At 33.0% G+C, this 22,206-nt stretch overlaps 1 protein-coding gene across 2 annotated transcripts in view; it reads right to left on the bottom strand.

Annotated features, from left to right (window-relative positions):
- The window catches only part of HOOK1 (hook microtubule-tethering protein 1), a 68,959-nt gene that overhangs the window by 15,784 nt on the left and 30,969 nt on the right, over positions 1–22,206 (bottom strand). For both annotated transcript variants that reach the window (XM_011973867.1, XM_011973868.1), the window contains exons 10-19: positions 18,969–19,109; positions 17,654–17,855; positions 16,992–17,102; positions 7,824–7,911; positions 7,266–7,326; positions 6,015–6,155; positions 3,451–3,544; positions 1,670–1,704; positions 1,095–1,177; positions 378–478 (exon numbers count right to left, since the gene is read on the bottom strand). In XM_011973867.1, coding sequence (XP_011829257.1) covers positions 378–478; positions 1,095–1,177; positions 1,670–1,704; positions 3,451–3,544; positions 6,015–6,155; positions 7,266–7,326; positions 7,824–7,911; positions 16,992–17,102; positions 17,654–17,855; positions 18,969–19,109 — 1,057 coding nt within the window. The remainder of the gene's footprint in view (positions 1–377; positions 479–1,094; positions 1,178–1,669; positions 1,705–3,450; positions 3,545–6,014; positions 6,156–7,265; positions 7,327–7,823; positions 7,912–16,991; positions 17,103–17,653; positions 17,856–18,968; positions 19,110–22,206) is intronic.

Below are 22,206 nucleotides of genomic sequence, written 5' to 3'. Positions count from 1 at the left end.
ACATATGTAACAAACCTGCACGTTGTGCACATGTACCCTAGAACTTAAAGTACAATTAAAAAAAAAAAAGAATTCTAGGCTTATTTTGCCAAGAACTAAAGATTCCATACTTTATAGCCATCACTCTCTCTGACATCACTACAGTCTATGTCTAAACAGTTCCTATTAGCTATGGTTTATTTTATCTGACACTGATGAGTGAGACTAAGAGTATGAGAACTGATCGGGAAATACCACAGAAACCTGACAGGTAAGGTAATACAGTTAAGAGAGAAGTGATTAGACACAGATACAAGAATGGCAGAAAAATCCGGTGAAATGGGCCTTGCTAAAACACAGGCCACAAAGTCTTGAACTCTGAAAGATAAGTCACTCACATTTCTGGCTTTCTCCAAGTACATTTTATATCTTTCCTCCATTGCTTTCATATCTTCATCTTTCTTCTGAAGAGCAGTTTCAAGTTCATTGATCTTTTGTACTATTAGTAAAAATAAAATGAAACATAATCAGTTATTAATAATTACTACCTATTAAAATACTTCATCCTCACATAAAATTATATTTATTTTCTAAAGACAGATAAGAGAACTTAAAAGAAAAGCTTGTTATTTATTCTTTGTAGTGAATTCTTATCTAAAAGTTTTGAAATACAACCAACACATCCTCAATCATTTATTTGACCCTTAAAAAAAATCTACAATCTGCTTTATTTAGCTGTTTTTCTCCTTTCTATCAAGTATAAGTAGCAAATATACCTTACAGTAAGCACAATTACAGGAAAAACAGAATTTCTACACAATGTTTTAAAGGTGATATCAATCTGATTTGAAACCGTTTTTATCCACATTTCCACAGATTAATTTTATTTTTTAATGTTTGATACTCCCATATATCCATCAATTCATTTTATTATTTTTTGCTTTAATAATATATCATTTATTGACTTCAGCACTAAAAATTATCATAGTCCTTATTTACAATATATGTATCTACACATTGTGCAAAAATTTACACATAGACCTTGCATCCTTCAGTAAAAAAGAGTAAGTCCTTGGATAAACTATTGTCTGATCCAAGTTTTCACAGATACCTACCATTTTGATTTATATCTGGCTGAAGATCTTCAATGAGCTCTTGTTTCTTCTGTAATTCTTCATGGACCTCTGTGAGTTTTTCCCTAAGTGGTAGAAAAAGCATGGAGACTGGTCTCTGGCATATAACATTTGTGGATCTTAGGCAAGTTGCTTTCTGACCCTTGGTTCCACACCTGTGAAATGGGAATACTATCTGTCTGACTACAGGGGTTGTCATGAGGATGTAAACAGGCACATAGCAGGTGCCGAAAAGGTTAAATTGTTTCCCTTGCCACACTTGCTTCCTAAGAAAGTAAAATATTTTACACGTTTAACATCCCATATAATCTAGTTGTGATAGTTATCTGTTTTTTTAAACTTTTGAAATGATATTAACAACTGAAAAATGTAGGAGTTTGGGATGGGGGTAGCAGGCAGGCTGAATCTTTAGCATGCTTTTCACTTTTTGCAGCAAGTATATCAATTAGCATCAGGATATTTGCTTTTCTAAACAAAATACGAAAAGGAGATTAACTTTAGAGGCTTTTACAACTCCTCCCTTCTCATATTTGAAAAGAAATATCAGTTTTACTTACATATGAGCTTCCAACTTCTGCTTTAATTTGCTGGACTATAAAATTTAAAAAAAATTGCTGTAAGATGACTATCTTGACAAAGGTCAATTTTCCAGACATCTAAATCTCTTTACCTTCTTTTGAAGGTGTACCAGGCAAAATTATAAATATTTTTTAAATTTGTATTTCTAGTAACACACTTTAAGAAGCATAAACTTTTTAGGTTTTTTTTTTTACTTCAAAAAGGAAAGGAAAAATAGAAAATGAAATATAAAAGCATACGACAGAAAGAAAAATGCCTCATATTTCTGAATGTAATAAAAATTAAATCTGAACTTGAAAAACAGCAAATGCAAGCTGAATGTGACATACTGAGGAGTATCAAACATTAAAATATTTAGAAACTCAATTATTCAGAATAAAAATTTTAAGATTTTGAGCCTCTTATGAGGAACAAACTTAAAGATCTAAAATAATTACCTTTATAATACAATTTTATTATTATAGTTGCAAATCCTTTAATAACTAACACCAAAATGAAGCAACTGAATATTGTTAAAAAGCAAAATTTTAAACATACAATTTCTCCTTTTAAAAAACAGTACTTTAAATTGCAATAGTCGTTCCACACCTACTGTATAGGTGAAGTGTTTAAAATATATAATCTGAAATATGAGTTGGATACCAATATATTAAAATAATAAAGACATTTGTCTTTAAAACACTGCAAGCCAAAATGTGCTCCTCCAAAAAGACCTCATTTTAAAAGTATTCTCTAGTGTGGCTTAAAATAATATTTGTATTAGAGAAGTTACAATACCGTATATATGCACATATGAGATGCCGCCATGCATGAGACGATTTCTATTTTCCAAGCCCCCAGGGAAAAAAAAAGAAAATAATATAAAGCATATAAAAGACAGAAAGGAAATGCAACTCTTTCAATTTTCCTTTTCATCTCTTTACTTACTCTGCATGGTTTCCTCCCCCATCAACACAGGTATAATCACCTACATTCTATCTAATCTCAATCAATCAAGATATCCCTAACACATATCTAGTCCTTTTTCCTTGTTATTTTTAATTAAGTTAATCACTCTCTCAATCACTACTTCTTTCTCTTCACATAAAAAGATCAAACTATAGAATAGTTGCTAGGTATAGTCAGATTTTGGCTAAGTTTGATATCTTTTAAATCCTCTTATCTCTGCCCTCACAATATCTGCCATCAAAAATCATCAGAAAACGGTAAGGCCATGAATCATTAAGGAAGGAGGAAGAAATGAGTGATGCCTCCAAGGCTGCATTAAGGTTTCTGTCCTTCAGAGATGGATATAATCCATTTTTAGCATGCTCTTTAGGTAGAAATCATTTTCCCATTCTCTCTTTTCCTATTAGAAGGTTTCCTCAATTCTGATTGCTAATTATTTGGATTTTTCTCAGGTCAGCCCTGTTGGAATTCCAGCAGAACTATGAAGCCCTCAATTGTAGTATGCTCTCAATCAAGAATCATCATGAACTTTGGTATAGCTGTTGAATGATGCTGAACGATGATCAAGAATCATCATGAACATTGGTATAGCTGCTGAAGTAGGACAGACAGAAATCACCTTCCAATGTAGATGATCAACTGACAGGCTCCAAGTTGGCAAAATCACTGCATCTATTATGCAGATATATACGGTATTTAAGGGTTTTCTCAATGATAAGGGCTGCACTTTCTAATACAAGATTAGTTTGGGCATCATAACCTATTAAAGAAAAGCCATACACAGCAGAATTATAATTTCTAAGTTACTTACACTTTCGCCTTCAGACTTGGAACCTTGTTCCTGTAAAGACTTCTGGAGGTCCTCAATCTGCTGCTGCAATTCTCTAATACGCTCTTTGCTCAGCCTATTGTAAGATGGGTCATAAGCATTTACTTGTATTGAAAGTCAAAGCAGTTAAGGATCTACAAAGGTACATTCAGTTAGCAATTTAACTAAAATATGTTTTTATAGCAATGACAAATGTGGAATAATTATCTGTGCCTAGGTACAATAGGAAGTAGGGCAGACTGCTTCTAAGGAAATATTTTTTAAAAGAAAACTTCTTTCCTGAAAGTACATATGCCTACATTTAAAATTTTAAGGAACTTAAATGTCGGTGGCAAAAACATTTCTACACTGTACTCACTGGTAGAAAAATCAGAAAACCAGCTCAATTTTTCTACAGTTGTATTTTCAATGAATGAAAACTAGATTTCCATCTTCTGGTTCAGATTTCACAGTGTATTGAAGAGGAAAGTCCCCATTTTCCGATCATTTCCACATGTCTTTTAAAATTTAAATTAAAGGGACTACCACTAGCAACTAATGCAGATTCTAATGTGGCAATATCTCATTCTTTAAAACTCTGCTTAAGAGTTACTTCCACAGGAAGTTACCAGCAACAGTTAGCATCTCCCTCTCCCTCTATGTATATCCACACATACACACTCACCTGCCTGTTATAATATCCCATTGTTGTAGTTATCACATAATATAGCAATTATCTATTTACATGTCTGCCTTCCTATGTTAATTCCTTAAAAGCTTAAATAATTTCCCCAGTGTTAACAACTGGTATTGAACTGAATAAGATAGTAATATTTAGTGCTCTTCAGAAAAGTGTTAACAACTGGTATTAAACTGAGTAAGATGGTAATATTTAAGGGTCTCTTCAGAAAAGTGCCAACAACTGGTATTGAACTGAATAAAATAGTAATATTTAATGGCCTCTTTAGAAAACTAAATTATCATTCTTATTTTAACCACAGTTTATGTAACATTATACACACAAGTTACACACAAGTTTGAGAAAGGTAAGATTCAAGTGTGTCTAAAATTTCTGTTGGTGTCTAGGATTCAATAAAGGTTAAATAAGTCTAAATACCCTTATAGTAAGTGTGCCATTTATAACAGGCAAGTTACCATAGTAGTTAAGAGTAAAGACTCAGTAATCAGATTGACAGAGAGTTCATTATGGAGGATCTAGAACTACTAGCTGTATAACTTTAGGTAAGTTATTTAACTTCTCCGTATCCATATTCCTTATCCATAGAAAAAGAGCTAATCATGGTTACTATTTCATAGAGTTACTATGACGATTTACTGAGTTAATAGCAAAAAAGTACTTAGAAAAGCATATTATTATTATAAGTTTTGAGCACTTCATTGATACCACATAAGTACATCATTTGCTTTAAGCTCATTATCTGTAGTCTTCCTAATAACTTGTATTTACACCTGAAGACACTGAGTGTAAGTTTAAGCAGTTTGTCCAGAAACAGTTAATAAGTTAAATTAGAAGTGGGATTTAAATTTGATTCCACAATCTAGATCTCATCTATGCACTAGACTTCAGTAGAAAGCCAAACTGTCATTTATTCATTTGTCAAATTTCATGAATTGTGAACATATCTAAATGAAATTCAAGAATAAGTAGCCTGGTGGGCTGGACGCAGTGGCTCATGCTTATAATCCCAGCAACTTTGGAAGGTTGAGGCAGGTGGATTACATGATGTCAGGAGTTCGGGACCAGCCCGGCCAACATGGTGAAGCCCCGTATCTACTAATAATACAGAAATTGGCCGAGCATAGCGGCTCATGCCTATAATCCCAGCACTTTGGGAGGCCGGGGCGGGTGGATCATGAGGTTAGAAGATCGAGACCAGTCTGGTCAACATGGTGAAATCCCATCTCCACTAAAAATACAAAAAAAATTAGACAGGCATAGTGGTGTGCACCTGTAGTCCCATCTACTTGGGAGGCTGAGGCAGGAGAATCACTTGAACCCATAAGGTGGAGGTTGCAGTGAGCTGAGATCGCACTACTGCACTCCAGCCTGGGTGACAGAGCAAGACTGCATCTCAAAAAAAAAAAAAAAAAAAGAAAGAAAAGAAAAGGAAACAAATACAGAAATTAGCCAGGCATAGTCGTGCATGTCTCTAATTGCAGCTACTTGGGAGGCTGAGGCATGAAAATCACTTGAACCGGGGAGGTGGAAGCTGCAATGAACAGAGATCGTGCCACTGCACTCCAGCCTGAGCGACAGAGCGAGACTGTTCAAAAAAAATAAAAAGAGTAAGTAGCCTGGTTAACCAAGACTGCTGAAATTAACAGCTTATCCATATATTTTATAAACATAACTGAAATGAATCACTTGACTTATTTCACAGAGTGAAGCTTATAGTAATGAAAGACTACTAACAAAAAAAAATTGAACTATTTCTAGTTAATTCTAATTACTTTAACTACAATAATATTTTCCATTACTGTGAATCAAGATTTTGTGGCTCAGTAATTAAATCACCCATATTTTCAATTACTAAGGAGCACATCACCTCTGCTCAGTTTCCAGTTCATTCATTTTACGGTGTTTCTGTTCTAGCTGCTCCTGAAGTTCCTCAATACGTTCATTCTCAGAGCCTTCTTGCTGTAAGCGAAGCATCTTATTTTCATGTTGCAGTCGAATAAACACCTCCCTGATGTTACAAAACAAAATCCTTTTTTAATTTTTAAAAATATGAGTCATTATGTTCTTTAGTTAAAAAAAAGGAAATTCCTTTTCACTCAATAGCTACCATTTTAAGATGCAAGCCGGACCAGCTAGCACAGCTGGTAGGGCATGAAACTCTCAAACTGCAGCAAAAACTTCTGAAAGTGTTTAAGAAAAAATTATGTATACTACAAGACTGTGCCTTTAAAAAAGGCAGTAAAATTTTATAAGTACCACATAGGATTATGCTATAAATCGTTAAGTTGTATATTATACCATTCCTGAAGAGATAATAGAAATTATTTTACTTTGGTAATTTAGAAAATATTTGCTAAAGGAAACAAATAGTATATGCTTAGAAAACACATAAAAGAAAAGCAATAGATTTAAGAAACTATAGTTTGACTAAACTTTTAAGATATACTTTATAATGGCAATAAGACAGTTTCTAGATCTTTTGTTTCTGAAAAAAATTGTATTAAAGATTTACATGTACTTTTTAAAACTGCAACTTTTATTGTTTGCATTAAATACGGAAGTAATACTCTCCCTTAGTTGTTCCCCTGCCAAATCCCATTCCTCAAAAGCAACTAATTTCAATTAATCCCAATTTTTGTTCTTCTGAATGCCAACAGCATAACTCTACAAAAAAAGCTCATATGGCTATTTTTTATAATTACTAATTTTAATTTAATGATAGACTCCCCACTAAGCAAGGTAAGTAACTTTTCTTGCTTTATACATTTACCACTTCCCCCATCAAAGGCTTGTAAATCCTATTTATTTTTGTTTTCTAATAATTTTCTAACTTTATATACTTAAACCTCCCTAGTTAAAGCAATTATAACATAGCACTTGGGGGTCATGTCATGTTATAAAAACTAGAATATGTTATTCAAGGGTTTGTGAAATTTTACTTCTGATAAAATTTTAAATTGCTGTGGTAGCAATAAGAATCTGATTTAGAAAGTTTAAGTAGATCAAACAGTAATTTTCAGCTCTATGAGTCATAAGTTTTTAAAGGCCAAGACATTTACAAAAAAGAACAAAATTATAATATTAAATATGATTCTATCAAATTACAAAACAAATTTACCTATATTCCACTGGCATAATCTCAGCAGCAAGATTCTCATAACTTTTTGCAGCAGATGCACCTAGAAAATAACAAAAAATAAATTCGCATTTCAGTATTTCAACTATTTTTTTAAAAATCCTCTCTCCCTCCTTGCCTCCCTCCCTCACTCCCTGCCTGCCTGCCTTTTTCTTTCTTTCGATAGGGTCTCTCTCTGTCAAGAAACCTTCCCTTCCTGTCCCTCCCCTCCCCTCCCCTCCCCTCCCTTCCCCTTTCCTTTCTTTCTTTTCCCTCCCTCCCTCCTTCCCTCCCTCCCTCCCTCCTTCCTTCCTTCCTTCTTTCCTCTCTTTCTCTGTTTCTCTGTTTCTCTCTTTCACACCAAGGCTGGAGTGCAGTGGTACAATCATAGCTCACTGCAACTTCAAACTCCTAGGCTCAAGTGATCCTCCCGCCTTGGCCTCCCAAGTAGCTAGGACTATAGGTATGCACCACCATGACAGGTTAAGTTTTTATTTTTTGTTGAATGAGGTCTCACTGTGTTGCCCTGGCTGAAACTTTTCTAAATCTAACAAAAGTAACCTGTTTGGTTTAGGTGGTCCTGTTGTACTTGTGAACATCGAAGCTCTTCATTCGTTTCTTTCAAAGTATCACGCTGCTCAATTAGTCTCTGAAAAGAATTGTTGATATCAGCAAAGTATTTAATTCTGCCTATAAACAATGTACTTTATGCTTACAATAATTTATCTTAACTAGTTTAATAGTTGTTGCTTAATTTTAAGTGACAATGTTTTAGTTTTAAGAGGCTCATTTCTTAGGTTACATAAATAATGTGTCTTTATACATAGTTTTGACTTCCCCATCAGATAGCTTATCTTTGAACAAAATGAATGCAATTATGTAACAGAGGACAGATATGCGACTGCAGTAATAAAAAAGCATGGACTTTGGAGGCATAAAGATCATGGTTTGAATACCAATTTCACCGCTTCCTAGCTATACTGTCTTAGGCAACTTATATAACTCTTTGGCTTTAGTATATATAACTTCAAAATAGGAATACCGATACATAAACCTTGCAAAGGTATTCTGAATAACAAAGGTGGTATTAGTCAAGGATCTAGAATATAGGTTGGCGTGTAAGAGATGCTGGAGACCAGTTACTTCTTTTTACCACTGTTGTGAAACTCAACTGGAAGAAGTGATAAGTAGTATCCTGGAGGTACACATTGGTAGAAAAACACCATTTCCCAAGGACAGCAAGCTGGTACTTCATATCATTGACTATTTTATTTTAGAGCCTACACCAATGACAAACTTCTAGGTTATGGACAGAAGGCTCACGTTTAAATCATTTTCCCAGAACGTGAAAAATACCACTGAATATAAAGTCATGTATTAAATGCTGTTATGTTCCAAGTCAATAAACAAAGCCCTAATTAGTCCATTACATGTTTCAAATCAATTTAGCAGTAAATTGGTAACTGATTCAAGGGGTCCATAGGTGCCTTAAGGATCTCTGAACCCTATAGGTTGGAAATCTAGCAGGAGCAGGCACAAAGACCTCTGTAAATCTGTTCCTCCATTAATGTAATGCACACACTAGCACATTTGTCATTATCAACTATTTCAGAATTCTGGGAATAAATCAAAGGCCTATAACAGGTGAGCATTTATTAAAGCAAACCTGCTAAACCTTGGTTAGAACAGCAAGCTTTTTGCTCTTTTAACTTTTCTAACTACTATTCCCGTCTCCCCAGCTCTGCAGTAACCTTGAAAACAGACAGCCTTTCCATCGCTGTAGCTGTGAAAATCAGCAGCTCTAGCAGCCACCAGAATGGGTAGAGACTGGATGGATATGGGGCTCCCTTAAAAAGCCCCATTCACAGAGAATTGTCACTGTTTAACCTGTCTTGCAGCGTCCTAAACCCCATTTATAGGGACTCTTCATGATTTGACCTGAGTCACTGCTTGCTCTGCACGAAGTATTTCCAAGACATTAGGCAAACAGAATCATCAGCAACTGTTTGCCACCACAGGTATGAAGGCTATGATAATGGCTGCAGTACACAAGAGCCTGGTCAAAAATTTGCAAGAAAGATCTGAGAAACAAGATGCCCATAGGAATCTTTTAAAAGCTCTGACATGTTCCCAGAGATCTCGAAGGTCAGCCAAGTACAGGGCTGTGCACATGCCCAGAAAAGACATGAGAGGGCCTCCATTGTCTCAGCACTGTATAAACATGAGGCCCTGAGCAAACAGGAAGGCAAAGGCAGAGTTTCAAACTGCCTAAGCAATGAAGGTGTTTTCCAACACACATAATGTCACAGCCTTTACCAAAGGCTCAAGGATCTCTGACCAATCATGAACTAACCACAGTGGGAAATGAGCAGAGACATCAGTGGCTACACAATACAAAGAATGCAGGTTTTACAGAATTAGTCCCAAAAAAGTCACTTAAAAAAACAAACAGCAACAATAAACCCTAAGCCTGGAAAAAATCTGATTTCCAGATTTGAAATTTTATATTCTTTTAAATGTCAGATTTTCAACAAAAATACAAAATACACAAAGAAACAGAATAGCCTACACACAGGGTAAAAAAAAAAAAAAAAAAAAAAAAAAAAAGGTAACAAACAGCCAGTGAGGGTGCTGAGAACAATAAATCACATAAAAAATTCACTATTGGGGCTGGTTGTGGTGGCTCATGCCTGGAATCCCAGTACTTTAAGAGGCCAAGGTGAAAGGATTGTTTGAGGCCAGGAGTTCAAGACCAACCTGGCCAACATAGTGAGTCCCCATGTCTAAAAAAATTAAAATTAAAATTAAAAAAAGCAAAGCAAAACAAACAAACAATTCACTATGGGAGACTGAGGTAGGCAGATCCCCAGGAATTTGGCCAGCCTGGGCAACATGGCAAACCCTGTCTCTACCAAAAAAAAAAAATATATATATATATACACACACACACACACACACACACACACACACACACACACAAATCAGCTGGGTATGGTGGAGTGTGCTTGTAGTCCCAACTACTAGGGAGACTGAGGCAAGAGGATTGCTTGATGCCCAAACGGTTAAGGCTTCAATGAGCCATGATTGCACCACTGCACTCCAGCCTGGATGACAGAGCAAGTCCATGTCTCAAACAACAACAACAACAACAAAAAACAGTAGATGGGCTCAGTGCAGACTTCAGCAGAAGAGTATCAGAGAGCTATAAGACACCATCAAGTGTGCCAATATACACATAACAGGAAACCCAGAAGAAGAGAAAAATTGCTAAAAACTTGCCAAATTTTATGAAAATTTATAAAATTTCCTTATTCTTTAAAAATGGCACATGCATGCAAATGTTTGCTGCAGCACTATTCATAATAGCAAAATCATGGAATCAGTCTAAATGTCCATTAACAACAGATTGGATAAAGAAAATGTGGTACATATACACCACGGAATACTATGCAGCTATAAAAAAGACCAAGATCATGTCTTTTGCAGGAACGTAGATGGAGGTGGAGGCTATTATACTTAGCAAACTAACACAGGAACAGAAAACCAAATACCACATGTTCTCACAAGTGGAAGCTAAATGATGAGAACTCATGAACACAAAGAAGGGAACAATAGACACTGGGGTTTACTTGAGAGTGGAGGGTTGGTGGAGAGAGAGGAGCAGAAAAGATAACTATTGGGTACTAGGCTTAATACCTGGTTGAGGAAACAATCTTTACAACAAATCCCCATGACATGAGTTTACCTATATAACAAACCTTCATATGTATCCCTGAACCTAAAATAAAGTGTTCTTTTTTGTTTGTTTTTGCTTAAAAAAAAAAAAGGTTTGCTCTAGTTCTTTGAACATACTTAGAATAGCTCTCTCTATATTAGTCTAGTATATCCACCCATTAGGACACTTCACTGGCTGTTTCTGTTGACTGCTTCTTCTTCTTGTTGTTTTACCATGTATAGGCTACCTTGTTTCTTTGTATATCTTGCATTTTTGTTGAAAACCTGACATTTAAATAATATAATATTTCAAATCTGGAAATCAAATTTTTTCCAACCTTGGATCATCAATCTACAGTTCTAAGAAGCTCAACAAATTCAAAGTACAATAAACTAAAAGGGATCCACACACCTGGATATATCAAAGTCAAACTGCTGAAAGCCAAAGGCAAAGCGAAAATCTTGAAATCAGCAAGAGAAAAAGGATTCATCACATAAAAGGAGCCTTAATAAGATTAACAGCAGATTTCTCATCAAATAATGGAGGCCATAATACAGTAGGATGACAAAAAATGCTAAAAGAAAAAGACTGTCAAACAAGAATTTTATATCTAGCAATACATCATTTGAATATGAAAGATGAACTGAAATTTTTCCAAGAGTAAACAAAACAAAACAGAGAATATGTCATTAGCAGACTTTCTCTATAGAAAAATACTAAAAGGAATCCTTCAGGTTGAAATAAAAGGACATTAGTGAGTAATTTGAATTTAGCCAAAGAAACACCAACAGAGGTAACTATATACACAAATATATTTTAATGGCTGGGCACAGTGGTTTATGCCTGTAATCCCAGCACTTTGGGAGGCCAAGTCAGGCAGATCACAAGGTCAGGAGTTTAAGACCAGCCTGACCAACATGGTGAAACCCCGTCTCTATTAAAAATACAAAAATTAGTCAGGCGTGGTGGCGTGCGCCTGTAATCCCAGCTACTGAGGAGGCTGAGGCAGGAGAATCACTTGAACCCAGGAGGCAGAGGTTGTAGTGAGCCAAGATCGTGCCACTACTCTCCAGCCTGGGCAACAGAGGGAGAATTCGTCTAAAAAATATATATATATATACACACACACACACATATATACACAAATATATATACACACACATAAAATTAATGTATTTTAACTCTTTTAGTCTACAATTTGATTTAAAAGACAATAGTACAAAGCATTAATTTAAAAACAGTATTAATGAGTTTAAATGTATAAAGATGTAATTTGTATGACAGTAATAGCATAAAGCAGAGGGGAGGAAAAGTTTTTATTTTGGAGTGGTTTTCAATATACTATTGAAATTAGATTTATCATTTACTCTAAATGGATTGTTTCAAGGTAAGATGCTAATTGTAATCCCCCATAACAACCATCAGAAAATAGCTTTTAAAAACTTGTAAAAGAAACTAAGGAACTAAACTGGTATATTGAAAATAACACAAAAGAAAGCAGTAGTAGAAAAATGGAGGAGAAAAAAAGACATATAGAAAACAAATAAAATGGCAGATCTAAATGCCATTTTTATCGGTAATTACATTAAATGTAAATGGATTACAAACTCCAATCGAAAAGCAAATACTGGCAGAATTGATTAAAAACGATCTAAGTAAATGCTAAGTGAAAGAAATAGACCTTAGTATCAAAGACACAAATAATAGTTTGAAAATCAAAGGGTGAAAAAAATGATGCAAACAGTAACCAAAAGAAAGATACAGGACTATATTAATATTAAACAAAACAGACTTTAAGACAAATACGGTAACCAGAAAAAAGAGAAACATTAGAAAAATCAATCTATCAGGAAGATATAACAATTACAAACATAAATGAATCTAACAGACCTAAAATACACAAGGTAAAAATTGACGAAATTAAAGGGAAAAAGAGATGATGTAACAACAATTGGAAATATCTGTATCCTAATTTCAATAATAGATAGAACTATACAAAAAGATTCAAGGTAGAATACTTGAACAATACTATAAACCAACTAGACCTAACTGACGTATAAATACTTTACCCAACAGTAGAATACACATTTTTTTAAAAATCCACATGGAACACTCTGCAGAACAGACCATATGGTAGGCCATAAAACAGGGCTCAATAAATTTAAAAGGACTGAATGCACACAAAGTATGTTCTCTGACCACAATGGAATTAAATAAATCAATGACACAAGGAGATTTAGGATATTCACAAATATATGTGAAAATTGAGCAAGATACTCATAAGTAACCTATGTGTCAAAGAAGAAATCATAAGGGAAAATAAATTCAAAAGAATTAAACAAAAATGCAATATGCCAAAACACGTAACGTAGCAAAATAAATCCTGAGGCAAATTTACAGCTGCATCTATATTAAAAAAAAAATCAAGAAAAATTCCAAATCAGTAACTTAACTTTCTATCTTAACTAGAAAAAAAATACTTACATACAAACGAATTTCTGTTCCTTTGCCAATAAATTATTAAAGATTAGAGTAAAAATAAATAAAATAGAGAATAGAAAACAAATTGTAAAACCACAAGTTAGTTCTTTGAAAAGATGAACAAAATTGAAAAATCTTTAGCGAAACAAATCAAGAAAAAAACAAAAACAGAGAAATTCAAATTACAGAAATCACAAACAAAGGAGAGGATATCACTACTTAGCAAAATTCCCTGGTTTCTCACAGAAATGAAGAAGAAACAACAATAGACAACTGTATGCCAATAAATTAGATAAATTAAATTGACAAATCTCTAGACAGACACAAATTAGTAACACTAGCTCAAGAAGTCACAGAATAGCTGAATAGACCTACAGCAACTAAAAAGATTGAATCAGTAATTTGTTAACTTCCTACAAATAAAGCTCAGGTCCAGAAAACTGAACTCCACAAAAGATTTAAAGAAGAATTAATACCAATTTTCATGAACTTTCCCAAAACATAAAAACGTGGGAAAATGTCTCAACTCACTCTATGTGGCACTGTGATACCAAAACCAGGTGATGGCCTCACAAGTACATTACAAACCAATATCCCTTATAATACCTATGGAAAAATCTTCAATGAAACATTTGCAAACTGAATCTGGCAACATACTTTTTAAAGTATATATTATGAACAAGTTGAATTTATCTCAGTAATGCAAGATCGGTTTAAAAAAAATCAATGTAATACATCATATTAATATAATAAAGTACAAATACTATATATCATCTCATTGATCCAGAAAAAGCATCTGACACAATCCAATACTCTTTTATAACAGAATGCAACAAACTACAAATAGAAGGAAACTTCTTCAACCTTACAGAGGGCATCCAAAAACAAAAATGAAAAGAAATAACTCACAGCTAATATCATACATAATGGTGAAAAATCCAATGCTCTTCCCCTAAGATCAGAACCTAAGGAATGATATCTGTTCTTTCCACTTTTATTTAACATCGTACTGACAATTCTAGCCAGTACAATTTAGCAAGAAAAATAAAAAGTATCAGGATTGCAAATGAAGAAGTAAAACCAATTCTATTTGCAGATGTCCTAATCTTATATATAGAAAATCCTGAGAAACTTACCTAAAAACTATAACTAGTAAACAAATTCAACAAGTCTGGAAGATTCATGATCAATGCACAAAACTCCATTAAATTTCTATATATTAGCAGTAAACAAATCCAAAAATGATCTTGATAAAAGAATTTTATTTAAAATAACAACAAAAACAATGAAACACTTAGGAATACATGTTTAAAAGGTGCCAGTCTTGCACATTGAAAACTATAAAACATTGTTGAAGGACACTTAAGATCTAAATAAATGAAATGATATCCCACATTCATGGATCAGAAAATTAATACTGTTAAGTGGCAACATTTCTAAATTAATCTACAGATCAAGAAGTTCTTACAAAAATCTCAGCTGCCCCTTTTTTTTTTTTTTTTTTTTTTTTTTTTTTTTTTGACACGGAGTCTTGAGCTGATGTTAAGATTCACATGAAAATGCTTGGGAGTCAGAATAACAAAAACAGCCTTGAAGAAGAATAAAGTTTGAAAACTCACCCTTTCCAATTTCAAAACATAACTACAAAACTACAGTAATCAATAATCAATATATGAGTGTGGTAGTAGCATAAGATTAGACATAAAGACCAATAATAAACCATTAAAAGACCACAAATAAACCCTTACATTTATGATCACATGATTTTTTAAACCTTTTTAATTAATAGAAGTTATTTTCTAAGCAGGTTTAGGTTTTTGGAAAAATTAAATACAGGGTTCCTTTATATTCCTCTTACCCTTTTCTCACTCTGGTCTCCCCTATTATTACTATCTTGCATTTGTGTGGTAATATGTTAGAATTGATGAGCCAATGTTGATGCACTGTTATTAACTAAAGTCCATCATTTATACTGTGGTTTACTCTTTTTGTTATATGCCCTATGAATTTTCATTAATGTATAATGACATGTATACACTATTAAAGTATGATGGCCAAGTGATTTTTAACAAGAATACCAAAGCAATTCGATGTAGTAAGAATAGTTTTATCAACTGGTGGTACTGGGACAACTGGATATCAACACACAAAAGAATAAAGCCAGATGCCTACCTCACACCATATACAAAATGGATCACAGACTAAATATAAGGGCTAAAACCATAAAACTGTTTAAATGAAAAACACAGGATAAATTCTTGTACCTTAGGTTACACAATGTTTTTTTTACAAACATCACCCAAAAAGGACAAGCAACAAAAGGAAAAACAAGTAACTCTTATCTCATCAAAATGTAATACTTGGTGCTGCAAACTATATCATCAAGAAAGTGGGATGACAACACATAGAATAGAAAAAAAATTGCGAATCATATACCTGACAAGGAACTTGTATCTAGAATATATAAAAAACTATTCCAACTCAATAATTACAAAGCATATAACCTAAGTAAAACATGAGGAAAGGATTTGAAGAGGCATTTTTCCAAGGAAGATATATACAAATGGCTAATAAGTACAAAAAAGATGCTCAACGACATTAGTCAGTAGAGAAATGCAAATCAAAAACACAATGACATGCCATTTTATATCCACTAGGATAGCTAAAATCAAAAAGATAATAAGTGTTGATAAAGATGTGAAGTTAAGCATGATTACCGTATGACCCATCAATACCATTTCTGCCTATACACTCAAGAAAAATGAAAATATATCTAAATAAAAATTTGCACATAAACATTCATAGCAGCATTATTCATAACAGCCAAAAATCAAAAACAACCCAAATGTTCATAAACGCGTGAATGGATAAACAAAATGCCGTATATCCATACAATGGGGCATTATTCGGCAATAAAAAGGATAAAGCACTGATACATGCTACAACACAGATGAACCTTGCAAGAGTCAGTCACAAAAATCACCAAGTGTATGATTACATATTCTAGAAGGACTAGGAAAATCTGTAGACAGCAAGTAGATTAACAGTTGCTAAGAGTAGGGATGAGAGGATTAGAGTGCAGGGTAAATGGTGACCGACATGAGGTTTCTTTTTAGGGTGATGGCAGTGTTCTAAAGTATGATTATGATGATGGTAATACAACTCTGTGAATATACTAAAAACCACTGACTTGTATACCTTAGGTGACATTTATGATATGTCAATTAAATCTTAATAAAGCCAATACAAAATTATTATCTATGGTCCTTGATCCCAAGCAACTGACAGACTAGAATCAGAAAATATTCATTGAGACTTATGACCTTGGCTCTATCATTTCATCTACCATTGTGAAGAAAACTTTAAAACCTGAATGAAGATGTAAGTCATTTTTACAAGACACTTCTATGTCAAAAAATTCAATTTGGAGGAAGACAGAACTGGTAGACATCACCACCATTATAGAAACAGCAAGGGCATTACAAAACTAAAAGAACAATGAAATATTCCTTATCAATTATATCTTTGTTTACCTCTTTTTCCTTAAGTAAAGCTTCGTGTTTTTCTTCAAGCCGTTTCATTTCAAACGCTAGTGTGTCTGCCCTTTTGGATTCAGAGGAAAGTTTAACGTGAAGATCTTGAACCTAACGTTAGAAACAAAAGGAAAAAAAGTCCTTAAAAGTATATAAGTGCATAAATCTCAACAGTCTTTCAGAATTAAGTAAATGAAAAACTGATTAGGAATAAAATATCTATACTAAAATTGCAGTCTAATTCTAAATACTTGTGGAAAATAACACATAGACAAGAATTAACATAAAATTAAAAATAATCAAATAGTTTAGCCAAAAAAATTAAAAGTCAGCCTCCTAATGTTATTTAGTAAACAGCAAAACAGAATATTTCAGGTTACAGCTCCATTCTCTAATGCATTAACCCTGCTTACCAGAAATGCTAATAAACAATAAAATCTCAAAAGAAAAAATAATTTCAGAAGGTAGTAAAAAGGTAAAAGACCCAGATAACTCAAACTCAATTATCAATCCTTGAATTAAAATTAAAGAAAGAAATTCATCAGAGTAAGTTCATAGTTTATTATATGGAATGCTTCTCAATTTCTTTACCATTCTTAAGAAATCAAAAGGAATACCAAACTCTTACAATTCTATCAATTAAAAATTAAGATGTTTCTTACCTGCCTTTTGTATGTTTCTAATTGTGTACGTGCTGCATTTGCTTTTTTTAGTTCTTCTTCTAAACTGACTGTATTATGCATATACATCATGTTGGTTTCCTGTAAAGTTTTCACCTGTCTGCGAAGGTCATTCAGATCTTGTAGCTTCTGACGATATATCTCAACTGTTGACTCCAGTTTATTTGCTTTATCAGAGGTAGTCCTATAACAATAAAGACTAAGCATTACTGTATATAAACTAGTATATACTCATAATTTTACTCTGGCTGTAAAATGAATCTTCCAAACTATCACAAAAAAGAAAAAAGTAAAGTAAATGAGAGTGAGTGAGAAGAGGAAACTGTAAACATTGTGAGAACTTTGGAAACAGACTCCAGCCTAAATCCATTTAAAGTTCAACCTCTTTGGTATAAAGCCATCAAAATAAAAATGCTTCACACCTGACACACTAAATTATCAAACTATTTCATATATTAGCATAATGAATAAAAATAATAATTTTGTAGATAAAATTAAACAATTCAGCTGCTCTGCAGCTTACAGGCCAACCTTCCTTTGTGTATAACATTCAGCATAGTTTCCTTCTAAGTATTTGACTTACTGTATTTAGGAAGCTGACTAAATTTATAAACTTGTCAGGCAAAGCACTTCCCTTTGGAGCTGTGCTTACCTGACTTAAATATATAAATAAACAAACAAATAAACCAAATCACTTCACTATCACAAGCAGGTCCAAATTAATGGTTATACAAATTTTGTTTCAAATGAGTATTAGGAACTACAAAAAATAATTAAGAAAAATTAACAAAAAAAATAAAGATCACGTGGACAGACTGTTCACTGAGTAACATTTCATAAGAAAAAAGTAAATATAAACTTTATATTGCCAAATGACAATCCTCTCTAAAAGAAAGTTAGGATTCTTGCCTATATTTGATCTACAGTTTATTAAATGTCAAAATATGGATTGAGAATACATTTCCTTACACAAAAATTTCACAAAATATGATAGGTACAAGCAAGTCAAGTTAAACATATCTATAAGTACTCCGTTTACAAAATTTTAATTAAAGGTCTCATTTTGGATTTATGGGTTCTAATGTGAAAATGTCTTCAGAAGAATTGAGTATTATCCATGAACTGCAAGCCCAAACAACAAACATAAAAGAAGTTAAAACTATCAGCCGGGATTAAAAACTGATCAATACTTGACATACAGGAATAATCCTATGAATCCCTGATTAAAATATGAAATACCTGAATTGACTAAATAGCTCAGAAATGGCATAATTATACTTTTTAAGACATGTCATACCTAAGAACATCTATTTCATCTTTCAGGGCTCTTGTTTCTTCCGCAAGACTAGTCAGTTCATCATTCCTATGCTGGAATTCGATTAGCTGCTTTTCAAGTTCTTCACAGTGAACACGGTAATCATCTTTTGCAGCTTCAAGCCTTGAACAAATAAAAAAGTAAGTATTTATAACTTCTATGATTTGTTATAATTACATAATTATATAACTTGCATGACTATATATGCAAATGCATATATAACACTCAACACAATAAAATACTTGATGATGAATAAAACATGTATCAATAAATGCCAAAAGACTGAAATATCATGGAACATATTCTCTAATAATAAAGGTTAATTAAATTAGAAATCAGTCGCAATAAGAAGTCTAGAAAAGCTTTAAATCTTTGTAAATTAAACAACACATTCCTAAATAACCCACAAGTCAAGAAAAAAAATCACATTGGAATTTAGAAAATGTTTCAAACTAAACAATAACAAAAAGACAAGCAATCAAATTTGGGGGACAACACTAAACCAGTGCCTCTCAGTTTTAAAGGTTTATGTTAGAAAGAAAGAAAGGCTTAAAATCAATGATCTAAGTTTCAACTTTAAGAGGCTAGAGAAAGAAGAGAAACATAAATCCAAAGAAAGTATAAAGAAAGAAATCTAAAACCAATAATATAGGAAGCCAATAAAGGATGTTTGAAATATTAAGAAAACTGATGAACCTCTAGCAAGAGTGATCAAGAAAAATGAAAGAAAACCCAAGCAATATCAGGAATGTAAAAGAGTATGTATCATCTCATCTGCCACAGTCATTATAAGGATAAAAAGAGAATATTATGAACAACTTCATGTCGATAAATTCAATAACTTAAATAAACATATACACTGAATTTTAAGGATAAGAAGAGAATATTATGAACAACTTCATGTCAATAAGTTCAACAACTTAAATAAACACATACACTAAAAAATACAACTTACCAAACTGACACAAGATGAAATAGGAAATCTGAAAAGCCCTATGACCATTAAAGAAACTAAATTTGTCAGCAAAAATCCACTCACAAAGAAAACCATAGGTCCACATTGTGTTACTGATAAACTGTATCAAAATTTCAGAAAGAAATAACATTTTTACATAAACTCATAAAATAGAAGAAGAGAGAATATGCCTCAGTTATTCTATAAGACGCAGAAGTCTGATAACAAATTCTGAACAAGACATTACAAGAGACAAAAGTCAGACCAGTATCTATTATAAAGACAGTTATAAAAATTATTTTAAATTATTAACTGAATCTAGTCATATATAGAATAAAATACGAACAAAGTGGTTTATCTCCAGAATGTAGGTTTTTAACATTCAAAAATCAATCAATATATTAAAAGAATGAAAAAGAAAAACTACACCATCTTTTCAAGATGCAGAAAAATCATCAGACAAAAATCAACACCCAATCATGATTGAAAAAACAAAAACAAAAAACAAAAACCTTTTAGCAAGGTGGAAACAAGGGGAATTTCCTCAATCTGGCAAAAAGCACATTGAAAAACTCTACAGTTAACACCATAGTTGATGGATCCTAATTGCATATGATCCCTGTAAGACCAGAAAAAAGCAATGATGGCTGCTCTTGCAATAAGGCAAGCAAAATAAATACAAGACGGAAATAATGAAAGGAAGATGTAAAGTTCTATTAACAGATTAAATGACTATAGATTCCATAGTCTGTGTTCTTCTAAAATTCATGTTAAAACCTAATCCCCACTGTGGTGGTATTAAGAGGTGGGGCTTTTGGGGAAGTGATTAAGTTACGAGGGCTCTGTCCCCATTAATGGGATTAGTGCTCTTATGAAAGAGGTTAAAGGAACCTAAGGATTCAGCAAGAAGAAACCATCTTGGATCCCTCAAACAGACACTGAATCTGCTGGTGCCTTGATTTTGGAGTTCCCAGTCTTCAAAACTGTGAGTGGTAGATTTCCATTGTTCGCAAATTACCCTGTCTAAGGTATTTTGTTAAAGCAGCAGGAATGGACTTTTTAAAATCCAAACAAATTACCAGCTCAATAAGTGAATTTAGAAACTCTGCAAGATATAAAAGTTTCAATATATTTAAGATACAAGTTTCAAGATGTAAGATCAAAGTTTCAATATATAATTATACATCTATCTACAGATTAGCAGCAAATTTTCACAATAATTCTGAATTTGCATTTACAATAGCATCAAAAACATAAAATACTTGGGTATAAAATTATACCCAAGCAGCACTGCCGAGTGAAATTAAATACTTCAATAAACGAGACCACATTCATAGATAGGAATTTTCTATAAGATACCAATTATACAACCCAAATCATAATCCTGAAAAGGTTTTTAATAGAAACTGACTAGCTGATTCTCAATTTTATGGGAAAATGCTAAAGACTCAGAATAGCCAAAACAAATTTTGAAAAGAAAGAACAAAATTGGAATACTTACACTACCAGATCTCAAAAGTCATACTGTAAACCACAGTAATTAATATAGTGTCATATAGGCATAAATTTACTAACAGAAATGAAATGAGAGTCCAGAAAAAGATCCCAATTTTAATGGTTATATCATTTTTCACAATAATGTGAAAATAACGTGGCTTATAAGAGAATGTCCTCATTCTTAGGAAGTATGCACTGAAATATAAAGGGGTAAAGAGACATGTGTCCAACCTTCTCTCAAACGGTCCAGATAAAAATATGCAAATTATATGACTATATACAGAGACTGCTAAAGCAAATGGAGAAAACTGGAAAATAAATGCTGAACCTGAGTAAAAGGTGTAAAGAAGTTCCTTGTAGTATTCTTATAACTTGTTTTGTGAGTGTGAAGTTATATCCAAATTAAGTAACAAAAAAAATGTATAGTACAATTAAAGTGCCTGTCCTCAAGGTCTTCTAGTTCAAGGCTCAGTGGTAAACACACAAAGATAATCAATGTTTATTAAAGGTAAGAATACATGACTTTGTTAAAGAATATACAAGTTAAAATGAAAAGCATCTACTTGGCTTATGATTTACATTTTTTCCATTTATTATAGGGTTACCTATCCTATTTGGGAAACTTCCAATTCTCCCCAGGTTTCAGCAATCACTCCCTTGAACTCCTATTGGCTTTCCTGTGGCCTTGATTTGGTCCTTAACACGTATTTAAATAGTTTTGTTTTTATGTGTATCTCCCACTTCCTTACTGAATCTTAGCCCTGTGAG

This window comes from Mandrillus leucophaeus, unplaced genomic scaffold (assembly GCF_000951045.1).
Source record: "Mandrillus leucophaeus isolate KB7577 unplaced genomic scaffold, Mleu.le_1.0 Scaffold14, whole genome shotgun sequence".
In the NCBI taxonomy this organism is placed as follows: domain Eukaryota; kingdom Metazoa; phylum Chordata; class Mammalia; order Primates; family Cercopithecidae; genus Mandrillus; species Mandrillus leucophaeus.
This window is presented reverse-complemented; position numbering and strand designations above follow the sequence as displayed.